Source organism: Amblyraja radiata, chromosome 10 (genome assembly GCF_010909765.2).
Source record: "Amblyraja radiata isolate CabotCenter1 chromosome 10, sAmbRad1.1.pri, whole genome shotgun sequence".
Lineage (NCBI taxonomy): Eukaryota > Metazoa > Chordata > Chondrichthyes > Rajiformes > Rajidae > Amblyraja > Amblyraja radiata.
The window spans coordinates 30,663,882-30,677,440 of NC_045965.1; the positions used below are offsets into that span (position 1 = coordinate 30,663,882).

The window sequence follows — 13,559 nt, forward strand, 5'->3', positions numbered from 1 at the left end:
GGCCAGTTCGCGGAGCACGGACTTACCATCACCCGGCGGGGCGCCCAACATCGAAAACCTGGATCGCCTCAACGCAGAGGGAGAACAAGGAAGGAAGAGACAAGGACTTTAAGACTTTTGCCATCCATCACAGTGAGGAGGTGCCTGGTAGACTCACTGTGGTGGATGTTAAACTGTGTTCATTGTGTGTTCTGTTATTTTATTCTCTGTTATAACTGCAAGGTATTTAATTTTGTTCAAACTAACAAGTTTGAATGTCAATAAAGGATACTTTATACTTTATTTAATGGGAAAAGTATCATTCTCATCTATGATTTGATAGAACAAGTTTACAACCCTTTCTCCCATACTTAGCACATAACTAGTACTAAACCTGTGCAATTAAAAATTTATGGGATAAAGATAATGACAACATGAAAATAAAATTTTCACTCAATCAGGAAAATATGCAAACTTCAAGCAATTATATCTATTTAGAGAATTTGAACAAAGAGAACAAATATACAGCATAAGGAAACCAATTTGTTGCACATATTTGAATGCATTGCATGTTCATCTAAGTTTCACTGCACCGTAGACTACATCTACATTTTTATTGCATACTTACAATGATTGGGAATGCTGGTGATGCAGTGATTAAATTGCTAGACCAGTAATCCTATGAGGTAGTCATTTTGCCAACTGAAATGCATTGAGGTGAAAGTTGCTGTGTCTAAAAAAAAAAAAATCACTTCCACACTGATATGATGTATCCTCTGCTGCATTCTCTCATGATGGTAATGCCAGAGTGATGTCCTAAACATCACAAAGATGTTAGAAAAGCTTTGGGTACCAGGAAAAGAGTAGTTTGCTGCACGATATATTCAAGACAAGTATTCAAGAGAGAGTTAGGTATAGATCTCATGGCTAACGGAATCAAGGGATATGGGAAGAAAGCAGGAATTTTGGATGATCAGCCATGATCATATTGAATGGCGGTGCTGGCTCAAAGGGCCGAATGGCCTACTCCTGCACCTATTTTCTATGTTTTTATGTTTCTATGATATGCAACCTTTGTAAGTGTAGGTCTGGTCCAGTGAGGTTCCTGGTGAATAGTGATTCCCTCCCCAGTACAATGATTGTGTAGGGCATCAAGAATGGTAATACAATTAAATATCAAGGTTAGGTGATTAAACTCATTGGAGATGTGCCTGGCAATGATCATTATTTGCCACATATCATTTCATGCCTGAATGTTATCTAGGCCTTATTGCATCTATGTGTAGGCTGCATCATTTGCTGGAGAATTGCAAATGGAATTAAGCATTGTGCCAACAGCAGTAAACTTCTCACATCTAATGATGCAAGGAAGGCCATTCATAAAGCAAGTGATAATGGTTGAGCCAAGTCACTGCCCCAAGGAACTCATGTAGGAATGCCCTGGAGATTGGATAACCATCTTCCATATATAAGACTCCATCAATTTAACTGTATCCCATGATGCCCCACATTCACTATAAGGCTCAGTCTGATGGGATCTGGGGAGAACATGAAATTGACTCCATAATATTTATGCAGAAGGATGTAACACTGCAACCGGATCCTAATGAGATCAAAAGTAATTGCTACGTGACAAAAGAGGAATTGAAGGACCTGTCGGAAAAGGCAGAAAACAAGGAAGTGAAAATCACACCATGGTTCAAACTTATTGCTGAGAAGTTTCTCCATACATGGTGGGACAGTCTGCATAACCTGAAGCAGTTCGTAAATCATGAGGAAATCCACCGAATGTAGAATGCATTTTACTTTCTATTAAATTGCCTTCCAAAGAGAGTTGCTAATCAACGTGTAGATTTGAGAATCTTTGTAAATCATTGAAATTGTGTTTGTTGAGCACAACCGGTGCTTACTCAGTGTGCAAATACGACCAAACTGGGGTACTGTTTTTACAAAAATGTGCAATGACTACCTACAGTGTGTATTCTGAATCTCCTGCAATTTAAGTGATGATTCTTCGACTGATGTACCAGTGGTATGGCTGGTTGTAACTGGCAGGGAAATGACAGGTTTTCTACAGTTCCTGGAAGAAAAAGAACTGCTAATTTGAAAAGTGATTTCATATCTGCAAGGTATTAACATAATTTGCTTACAATTTAAATGTTACATAAACTGTTTAAACAATTTTTTATCTCTGAAATGAAATTTAATGAGTTGATGTATAACACAAGATAATACTGGGTGTCTTCATAAACAATATTGATATGTAAAAAATATGTTTTAAACAAGTGGTTGTTTTAAAATTACTTTAACTGCTGAAGGTGAATTAATAAAGGTCCAAGCCTCAAGAAGGAAAAAAAAGATGCTTTCAAGAAAGAGCTGGAGAGGGCTCTTAAAAATAGCGGCGTCAGGGGATATTGGGTGAAGGCAGGAACAGGGTACTGATTGGGGATGATCAGCCATGATCACATTGAATGGCGGTGCTGGCTTGAAGGGCCGAATGGCCTACTCACCACCTATTGCCTATTGATGTCAATTTTATCAGGGCTCCTTGATGTCACACTCGGTCAAACACAGCATTCTCACCTCACCTTTTGTAATTTAGCTTTTTGGCCATGTTTCAATCAAGATTAATGAAGTCTGGAACTTAGTAGTCCTCGTAAAATCCAAAGTATTTACAGAGACCAAGAATCCCGTACGCCTTTGTAACAACATTCTCAAAAGATGAATGTATATCAGGGCTGCCAACTCTCACGCTTTGAGCGTGAGACTCACGCCCTCAAGCAAACTCTCACGCCCTCACGCTCATCAGACATTTCTCACGCTCAGTGGTGAGAAATTTTGTGATCAACGAAAATTTCAAAACTCGGATAAACTGCATGGTCCGCAGGTGTTGGAGAGGCGGAGCTGCGGGAGGGATGGAAGCAAAACCAGCAGCGTGAACAGATGCGGGGAGCCGGGACTGATGAGTTTGCGGCGCTGTCGAGTGTTTACGCGGCTAGCGAGTCGCTCGCTGCAGCTCTGGCCATGGAGCGCTCCGGACAGTGCGAGGGTCGCGGGCCGCGAAGCCGTTGGAAGCGTTGCACCGCTGCCACTGCCGCGGAAGTCTCTGTGCCAAAGGGACAGAGGGGGGGGAGAGAGAGGATAGAGGGGACGAGAGAGAGGGGGAGAGTGAGGTGGGAGGGAGAGAGGGGGAAGAGAGAGAGGGAGAGAGAGAGAGAGGAGAGCGAGAGAGAGGGGGGAGAGAGAGAGGGGAGAGAGAGAGGGGGGGAGAGAGAGGGTGAGAGACAGAGAGGGGAGAGAGAGGGGGAGAGAGAGAGAGGGTAGAGAGAGAGGGGGGAGAGAGGGGGGGGAGAGAGGGGAAGAGAGGAGAGAGAGGGGGAGCGAGAGGGGGGCGGAGAGAGTTAGGGGAAAGAGAGGGGAGAGAGAGTTAGGGGAAATAGAAGTGAGAGAGGGGAGAGGGGGGGAAGAGAGAGGGGACGAGAGAGAGGAGAGTGAGGTGGGAGGAAGGGAGAGAGAGAGAGAGGGGAGAGAGAGAGAGGGGGAGAGAGAGAGAGGGGAGAGAGAGAGAGGGAGAGAGGGAGAGAGGAGGGGAGAGGGGAGAGAGAGAGAGAGGGAGAGAGAAGGGGAGAGAGAAGGGGAGAGGGGAGAGAGGGGAGAGAAGAGGGGAGAGAAGAGGGGAGAGAAGAGGGGAGAGAAGAGGGGAGAGAAGAGGGGAGAGAAGAGGGGAGAGAAGAGGGGAGAGAAGAGGGGAGAGAAGAGGGGAGAGAAGAGGGGAGAGAAGAGGGGAGAGAAGAGGGGAGAGAAGAGGGGAGAGAAGAGGGGAGAGAAGAGGGGAGAGAAGAGGGGAGAGAAGAGGGGAGAGAAGAGGGGAGAGAAGAGGGGAGAGAAGAGGGGAGAGAAGAGGGGGGGAGAGAGAAGAGAGAGGGAAGGGGAGAGAGTGAGGGGTGAGACAGGGGAGAGAGGAGAGAGAGAGGGGGAGGGGGGAGAGAGAGGGGGAGGGGGGAGAGAGAGGGGGGTTGAGAGGAGAGAGAGCGGAAGAGAGGGGGAGAGAGAGAGGGATGAGAGTGAGGTCGGAGGGAGAGAGAGAGAGGGGAGAGAAAGAGAGGTGGAGAGAGAGAGGAGAGCAATGGTGGCCGACTAGGAAAAGGGGAGATGCAGCGAGACCTGGGTGTCATGGTACACCAGTCATTGAAAGTGGGCATGCAGGTGCAGCAGGCAGTGAAGAAAGCGAATGGTATGTTAGCTTTCATAGCAAAAGGATTTGAGTATAGGAGCAGGGAGGTTCTACTGCAGTTGTACAGGGTCTTGGTGAGACCACACCTGGAGTATTGCGGGTGGACATTATTGCCATAGGAGGGAGTGCAGAGAAGGTTCACCAGACTGATTCCTGGGATGTCAGGACTGTCTTATGAAGAAAGACTGGATAGACTTGGTTTATACTCTCTAGAATTTAGGAGATTGAGAGGGGATCTTATAGAAACTTACAAAATTCTTAAGGGGTTGGACAGGCTAGATGCAGGAAGATTGCTCCCGATGTTGGGGAAGTCCAGGACAAGGGGTCACAGCTTAAGGATAAGGGGGAAATCCTTTAAAACCGAGATGAGAAGAACTTTTTTCCACACAGAGAGTGGTGAATCTCTGGAACTCCCTGCCACAGAGGGTAGTCGAGGCCAGTTCATTGGCTATATTTAAGAGGGAGTTAGATGTGGCCCTTGTGGCTAAGGGGATCAGAGGGTATGGAGAGAAGGTAGGTACGGGATACTGAGTTGGATGATCAGCCATGATCATATTGAATGGCGGTGCAGGCTCGAAGGACCGAATGGCCTACTCCTGCACCTAATTTCTATGTTTCTAAGAGGGGGAGAGAGAGAGGGGGGGGGAGAGGGAGAGGGGGATTGAGAGGCAGGGCTGCCAACTCCCATGCATTGAGCGTGAGAATCACGCATTTCACCAAATTCTCACGCTGATCACAAATTTCTCTCGCTCTGTTGTGAGAAATTCTGTGATCAATGAAAATTTCAAAACTCATATCAACTGCATGGGCCGCGGGTGTTGGAGGCAGAAGCAGTGGCGGGGACAGATGTGGACGGGGAGCGGGGCTGGCGAGTGTTTGCCGGGCTGGCGAGTCGCTCACTGCAGCTCCGGCCATGGAGCAGCCTCAGTGCAAGAGTCCCGGGCCATCGGAGGCGTTGAAGCGTTGCGCCGCTGCCGTGAGAGTCTCTGTGCTGAATTCGCCCCGGTGACCGGCATGGATCAGGCTGCGGCTCGGTGCATCCTGGAGGACAACCAGTGGCTGCTGGAAGTAAGTACCAAGCACTGGGTAGATACGGTGGAAGATAGTGGACTTCAAATGGGGGTGGTTGGTGAAAGCATCCTGCTTGCCTGCTAGATTTTCACTTACTGTAACTGCAGGAAAAATGTTCCCGATGTTGGGGGCGTTCAGAACCATGGGTCACAGTTTAAGAATAAAGGGGGGGCCAGTTCGGACTGAGATGAGAACAAACTTTCTTCACGCAGAGAGTTGTGAATCTGTGGAATTCTCTGCCACAGAAGGCAGTGCAGGCCAATTCACTGGATGTTTTCAAGCGAGTTACATTTAGTTCTTGGGGCTAACGACATCAAGGGATATGGGGAAAAAACAGGAAAGAGGTACTGATTTTAGATGAATAGCCATGGTCATATTGAATGTCAGTGCTGGCTCGAAGGGCCGATGGCCTATTCCTGCACCTATTTTCTATGCTTGAGTATATGGCAATAAAACTCGATCACTTGATTTTGAAGCATTCATGCATGGTGGAGGTATAATGTAGTCATAGAGTGATACAGTGTGAAAACAGGCCCTTCGGTGCAACTTGCCCACACCCGCCAACATGTCCCAGCTACGCCACCTGCGTTTGGTCCATACCTCCAAACCTGTCCTATCCATGTATCAGTCTAACTTTTTCTTAAATGTTGGGATGGTCCCTGCCTCAACTACCTCCTCTGGCAGCTTGTTCCATACACCCATCACCCTTTGTGTCGATAAAGTTACCCCTTAAAAAGTTACCTCTTAAAAATACTTCATACAAAAAACATTGAAATCATACTTCTACAGTGCACTAAAACATGATTTTAATACATCAAATTTCAAAAGGTTCCTACCCTGGGAGGGGGGGGGACACCCTTCTTCCACCCCTACTCCCCACTCGGTTGCTCCACTCCCTCACCGGGTACCCCCAAGGCCAGTGATCAGTGATCGCACAGCCTCCCCCCTTTCAAAAACGCTCCAATCCAATTTAAAGCATATATATTGCATTCAAGTGTAAGTTAAAAGACTCGCTACAGTATGCACCATATTGCACAATTTCAAGTTGAAAAATGCAAATGTTCCGTACCAATGGGAAAGGGACACCCTCCTCCCCCCCCCCCGGTCGCTATGCTCCCTCGGGCTTGGTCTATCGCAATTTCTCACTCCCAACTCTCACCCAATGTTGGCAGCCCTGGTATATACACTTGTTTTTATTTGGCCTATTTAAAAATTGTTCTGTTTGCTTATATTGTCTACCCTTATTCTGTCTCCTAAAAAGAATTACCAGCCTCCTGCAATAAATTTAATTTGCCCAGTGAGTCCATTCAGTATTATTGATCCTCTTGAATGAAATGTTACAATTTAAAAAAATCCTCATTGTTAATCACATTTTTGAATTTTAAATAATCTGCAAATTTAAAAATTGTACACGTTATATTAAAATTGGTACTAAAGGTACCAATTGGTACTAAAGGTACCACCAGAGGGCAGCACTTTATTTTCTCCATTTTGGAAAACTAGTAAAAATACAAAGTACTGGAGGACTCAGCAGGTCAGGTATCATCTGTAAAGGGAATGGACATTTAACGTTTTGGGTTGGGACCCTTCTTCAGATTGTTGTTCACCAATACTTGCTCTCTGTTTTTAAGAGTGTTAAGGGCCTGTTCCACTTAGATGATTTTTCTGGCGACTGCCAGCGACTGCCAAGTTGCCAGCAGTCGCCTAAAAAGATGGCAACTGGAACGGCGACTGTCAGAGTGGTACACACACAGAAACACATCGCATGAGGGGGGAAGCGCTGTCTGAAATTCACACGGTGCAAAGCCAAGGTGATATAGACACACACCGCGATGAACAGGAAGGTTGGCGCTGTAATAGGGACGTCTAAAGCACAGTGTACGGTAAGTTCTTTAAAAGGAAGGAGAAGGAGGGAGAAGGAGTGGAGACAACTTTTAAGAAGCCAGAGATACACGGCTGTGAAGCTCGGTGGACATTTAACATTACTGGTCGGTTATCCTTTGTTCCAAAAACTACTACTTACGTTTTTTTCCCCCAATGAGCCAATGAAATTCACCGGTCAGCACCGGCTACAACCTACGAGAACCTTCGACGTCCTGGCAACGCACTAGGACCTCCTGCCGACCCACCTACGGCACAAGAATTCTTGCTACTCTCCTTGGCGGCTTCATTCAAGTCACCGCTAATTTTTCAACATGTTGAAAAATTTGCGGTGACCATAATGTGGCCGCGACTAATTCCCAGAATGCGGGAACGCCTCTCGACCAAGAAAGCAACTCCCTGGCAACCACCCGCGAACATGTGGCGACTGCATAGTCTCCTGCAAACGCCTAAAAAGTTGCCTAAGTGGGATAGGCCTATTATTGCCACTTCAACCTCATGGACTTTGATAATTTTGCTATCAAATTTATTATGAAGTATTCTAATTGTGGCTTTTAAAAGCCAGTACATAGATATTCTTTTTTCCATCAATGTTACTTTATTAAAATAAGTCAAAGGCACAACAAGAAATAAATGCTGCCTTTTATTTATCACTATTTCCCAAAACACAATTAATTTTGTGGAAGGTTATTATTTCTAAGTTTCAGTTTTATTGTCTTGGTGGTTGTTGAGTTTGCCTGTCTTTCCATTTTGGACAAGACAAAATGCATTTCTAGAGAAATTCTTATTTAGCAAAAGATATTCATTTTCCATTACATTAAATCTACATCATTACAAAATAGAAACATAGAAAATAGGTGCAGAAGGAGGCCATTCGGCCCTTTTAGCCAGCACCGCCATTCATTGTGATCATGGCTGATCGTCCCCTATAAATAACCCTTGCCTGCCTTCTCCTCATATCCCTTGACTCCACTAGCCCCTAGAGCTCTATCTAATTCTCTCTTAAATCCATCCAGTGACTTGGCCTCCACTGCCATCTGTGGCAGGGAATTCCATAAATTCACACTCTCTGGGTGAAAACGTTTTTTTCTCACCTCAGTCTTAAATGACCTCCCCTTTATTCTAAGACTGTGGCCCCTGGTTCTGGACTCGCCCCACATTGGGAAACTTTTCTCTGCATCTAGCTTGTCCAGTCCTTTTATAATTTTATATGTTTCTATAAGATAGCCCCTCATCCTTCTAAACTCCAGTGAATACAAGCCTAGTCTTTTCAATCTTTCCTCATATGACAGTCCCGCCATCCCAGGGATCAATCTCGTGAACCTACGCTGCACTGCCTCAATCACAAGGATGTCCTTCCTCAAATTAGGAGACCAAAACTGTACACAATACTCCAGATGTGCTCTCACCAGAGCCTATACAACTGCAGAACAACAGACAAATATTTTCTAGAAGTCTACCTTTTTGAATGGATGAATGTCAATGATTTTGTCGTAAAGAATACACACATTAAACTGATAAAAACTGGTGCAAATAATATATTTGCAAAACAAATTTTTAACAGCAACTTTTTAAAGTAAATAACAAACCTTTTATGCAGGTTGGCAATGGCTGAGCAGTTTCCTCCACTGTTTCAAACAACTTCCTATACCCACCACTTGGATGTTCGATTCTGAAATGTTAGTAAATTATTAAATATTTCATTCACTCAGTTACTAGGCTGCAATTACTACTAAATACTCAAGGTTTATAACTTAAACTACTTCACTATTTGTATAATGGAAGTAAACCGAGAGATCTTTGCTTACCGATTTGCCATTGAAATAATTCAGATCAAGGCAACTCCACTTTCAGCATACCAAGTGTGTTTTATTTTAATGCAGCAAGAATTATATAGAACAATGCTAATCACGTTGCAGATTTAAGAGATTTGGGTAAATACCTTGTCCAATCACAGAGCATTAAGAAAACAAAAGCTGCTTTCAGTTTGCAAATCCGCCTGCTTTATTTCATGAGCTGCAAGAATCTCAGAATTTTCCGGAAAGACCAATTCCTTGTTTTCTTACAATCAGATTAACATAACAACGTATAAAATCATGAAGTAGTTCACATTCCCACAACAGTAAAGCTAATAAAATTCTGCTATTAAACAGATCAAACATCTGAAAATCTGTGTCAGCAATGATTTCCCATTTCCAATGCTTGGATTGGTTCTGAGAACACCTACCCCAATAAAATGCCACAACATGGCATTTGTATGTCTTTTACAAAAGAGAATATGGCAACATAAATATCTTTACAAACTTCATATTGAGCATATGTGTGTGTTGGAACTCACAATTGACCAATAACCTAATTAAAAAACGGGTATCTGCATTTTTGATTGCGAAACTACCAGATTAGTTTTTTTGGCCTTCCATCACAGCAATGTGATGGATGTTTATGTAAATTATGTTGTGTCTTGGGTCTATTTGTTTGTAATGTATGGCTGCAGAAACCACATTTCGTTTGGACCTCAAGGGGTACAAATGACAATAAATTGAATTGTATTGTATTGTATTGTATTATTATAAAAACACATCTGTTGCAGTGCCCTTTAGCTGTTTTGACCAGCCAGGCCTTAACCCAATTCCAGATCCGGAAGAAAGTGACTGTAAATTGTGGTCTGAAATGGCCTAAAAGTCGCAAGGGAAAACATGATGGGTGCTATATGTTAGCTTTGCTATTGACATGCACATCCCATGAAGAAAAACAATCTCACTATTAGCTCCCTACCTCAATAGTTTCTTTATTGTCACGTGTACCAGGTGCAGCGTAATAATTTGGAACGCAGCTGAGGCTCGCCGGGCTGCGCTCCATGCTGCTTCAGGGCCTCCAGCGGCTCTGCCCTGCGACCCGCAGCTGGGTCCACTTCCTGGCCCTCGGTCCAACTCCCTCCTCTCCAGCGCACAGGGTGAGCAGAGACCGGGCTCGGCAGCAACCTCTCTGGGCCCGCTCTTATTGTCACTGCAATGAGCCATGGCTCACCAGGAGGTGGCCTTCTGCTGCACGGCTCGCCGGGAGGCAACCTACCTATTTCTTGATTTTCTTATGAAAGCACTGAAATACTGCTTTTATATGTCAAAAACAGATATTTGGAGAAATATACAGAACACACTGAAAGAGTAAGATATTAAATTATGCCAAATAACATAATATTGAAAGCCTACAAATTCATTGGGCACTGCACTAGAGGATTAGATGGCCAAAACTGGGTTCCACTGAAATGTCTTACTCACATGCAAGACTCTTCTGTTACTTGACGACAGATGGCACAATGGGCTAAGTGTTCGGCTGGCAACCGGAAGGTAGCCGGTTCGAATCCCACTTGGAGTGCATACTGTCGTTGTGTCCTTGGGCAAGACACTTCACCCACCTTTGCCTGTGTGTGAATGTGTGTGAGTGATTGGTGGTGGTCGGAGGGGCCGTAGGCGCAGATTGGCAGCCACGCTTCCGTCAGTCTGCCCCAGGGCAGCTGTGGCTACAGAGGTAGCTTACCACCACCAAGTGTGACTGAGGAGTGAATGAATAATGCGATGTAAAGCGCCTTGATTATTAGAAAGGCACTATATAAATCCCATCCATTATTATTATTATTGATGTACTAATACAGTTCACAAAGGATAATGATGGAAAAACAAAGAAAAATAATGGGCACGTTTTGGACCTGGTCTTTGCTGAAGGAAAATGTTCAGGGACAGAGACCTGTCAGTCAAAGGTGAAGTCAGGGCTTTAGTGGGAGGTGAACAAGAGTTGGCTAAGACTCATGAACTGTGGATGTGTGGATTGCGTATGGAGCAGAAATTTAAGAGGCAAGTAGTTTATTTACTGGGCCATTTCAGAGAGCATTTATGGTATACAGTATATGGGCCTACATCAGATGATGATATCCTCCACTTTAGAACATTAAAATATTATACAGGTTATTTATCCATTAATTCTGATTATTGTTAATTTGTTTGTCTTTTGTCCCTTCCACAAAAGCTAGAATTCCATAGCTGGTGTGGTAGAGTTTCAACTGAACTTCTGCTCTTCCCTACCCAATCCCTTGTCCTGCTCTTTGACACCATTCTCTTCCCTATCCTGGCTTCCAACATTCTCTCCAATCCCATCAGATGTTAGTGATACTTGTTCCCACTGGGCAGCACTATCAACCTGTTTCTCAAGAGTAAATCCACCCCAAAGTGGCCCTGGTAATGGAAGCTGCAATTAGAACACAGGTCAGTATAGCATGGCCACAATGCCCATGGCAAACATGATGCCAAGTTAAACTAATCTCCGCTGGTTGCATGTCATCCATATTCCCACCATTCCCAACATATCCACATGCCCACCCAAATGCCTCTTAAAAGCCAAAATCGTATCTACCTCCATCATCACCCCGGCAGGGCAATTCAGGGGTGCACCACTCTGTGTAAAAAAAAAAAAAAAACTCACTCCACACATCTCATGTAATCTTCCCCCTCTCATGTTAAGAATCAGGAAATCAGATGCTGCTCTGCAACTCTTCGGTTGGGTTGCATTTTGGGTATTGCAGTTCTGGTCACATGGATGGAGTGGCCTTGAAGTGCAGCAGAAAAGGTTTACAGAATGCTGCCTGGATTAGAGGGTATTAACCACAAAGAGAGGTTGGACAGACATGGATAATCTTCTCTAGAGCATCGGAGGTTGAAGGGAGACCTGACAAAAGTATATAAAATGATGACAGGCATAAATAGGGTAGTCAGAACCTTTTTCACCCGTGGAAATGTCAAGAACTTGAGGGCATAGCTATAAAATGAGGGGCAAAGTTTAAAAGAGAAAGTTTAAAAGGAAAGATACTTTTAAAACAAAGAATGGTGGGTACTTGGAACACACTTCTATGAAGAGTGGTGGAGAAAGGTTAGTTCAAGAGACTGGGCAGGCACAGATATGCAGAGAATGGAGGAATATATGTAGGCGCAGACATTGTGAGCTATAGGGTTTGTTGCTCTGCTGTTCAATATTCTATGAAATGTATATATCTATGTATTGGTTCATTATTGTAACATGTTCTGAGGTACAGTAAAAATATTTTTTCATACTTATCAGCCATGATCGTATTGAATGGTGGTGCTGCCTCGAAGGGACGAATGGCCTGCTCCTATTTTTCTATGTTTACCCAATTAACTCAGAGTTTACTATCATCATCATCGAAAACATCAACGAGCACGGTGCCTTACAATGCTATGTACGACAGTGATCGCAACTTCTACTGAAGTATGGATAGCCGTTGGCTCATTAGGAGCTCAACCGCCCTTCGACAGGTCTTGTTTTAGGTCCTGCTGGGGGTCCACAGCCCCCTCCTCACTTGGCAAACCAGGTGGGGGAGACGTTTTAGTTGCCGACTATCCAACTTTAAAGCAGGTAGCACGGGATCACATGGTACCCGCGGCCGGGGGGGGAACTCCCCCTGACCTGACTCAGAGTATGTTTTCTCTGGGTGCTCTGTTTTTCTCCCACATTACCACGACGTGCAGGGTTGTTGGTTAATTTGCTTCTGTAAATTGTCCCCAATGTGTAGGATAGAACTATACAAGTACAATCAAATCATCCACAAGTACAACAGATAGCGTAGAGAGAAAATAGCACAGTGCAGAATATAGTTTTACAGCATTGTCACATTCAAATCCAGAAAAAAGTCCAGTGAGGTAGGTTGGAAGATCGGATCTACACTCTAACTTAAGGGAAGACTGATAACAGAGGGGAACACCCTGTTCCTGAGTCTATGGTTCCTGAGCCCGAGGGTACATGGTCTCAAGCTTTTGCATCATCTGTTGATGGGGGTGGGGAGAAGAGGGAATCACCAGGGTGAAAAATGTCTTTGATTATTTAATTTAGATGTACAGTGTGGTAACTGGCCATTTGGTTCACCAAGTCCGTGCCGACCAGCAAAAACCCATACACTTGTTCTATCCTACACACGGGGGACAATTTACAGAAGTTAATTAACCTATAAACCTGCACGTCGTTGGAATGTGGGAGAAAAACAGAGCACCCAGAGAAAACCCACACAATCACAGGGAGAATGTACAAACTCCATACAGAAAGCACCCTTAGTCAGGATTGAACCTGGGACTCTGGCACTGTAAGGCAGCAACTCAACCGCTGTGCCACCCAATCGACAGTGCCCGATGGTGGCAGGCTGAATGGTTGATAAAGTACCCACACAGAGAGAGCCCCAGGAAGAAGATTACATTAAGGGAAAGTTTGTTGGTGCTATTCCAAGGCAACGTAATGTGTACATGGAGTAAATCGTGGGGAGTCTGTGGTCTGTGTGATGTCTTAAAATGTTATGCTTTAAAATAAATTCTGATAACAAATACAAAAGGTCAAT

The 13,559-nt window shown here is 44.4% G+C and overlaps 1 protein-coding gene across 1 annotated transcript in view; it reads right to left on the reverse strand.

Moving 5' to 3' along the window:
- The window catches only part of rpe65 (retinoid isomerohydrolase RPE65), a 30,916-nt gene extending 21,880 nt beyond the window's left edge, over nucleotides 1–9,036 (reverse strand). The window contains exons 1-2 of the mRNA XM_033028472.1: nucleotides 8,974–9,036; nucleotides 8,755–8,837 (exon numbers count right to left, since the gene is read on the reverse strand). Coding sequence (XP_032884363.1) covers nucleotides 8,755–8,837; nucleotides 8,974–8,984 — 94 coding nt within the window. The 5' untranslated portion in view covers nucleotides 8,985–9,036. The remainder of the gene's footprint in view (nucleotides 1–8,754; nucleotides 8,838–8,973) is intronic.
- Nucleotides 9,037–13,559: the final 4,523 nt, after the last annotated feature.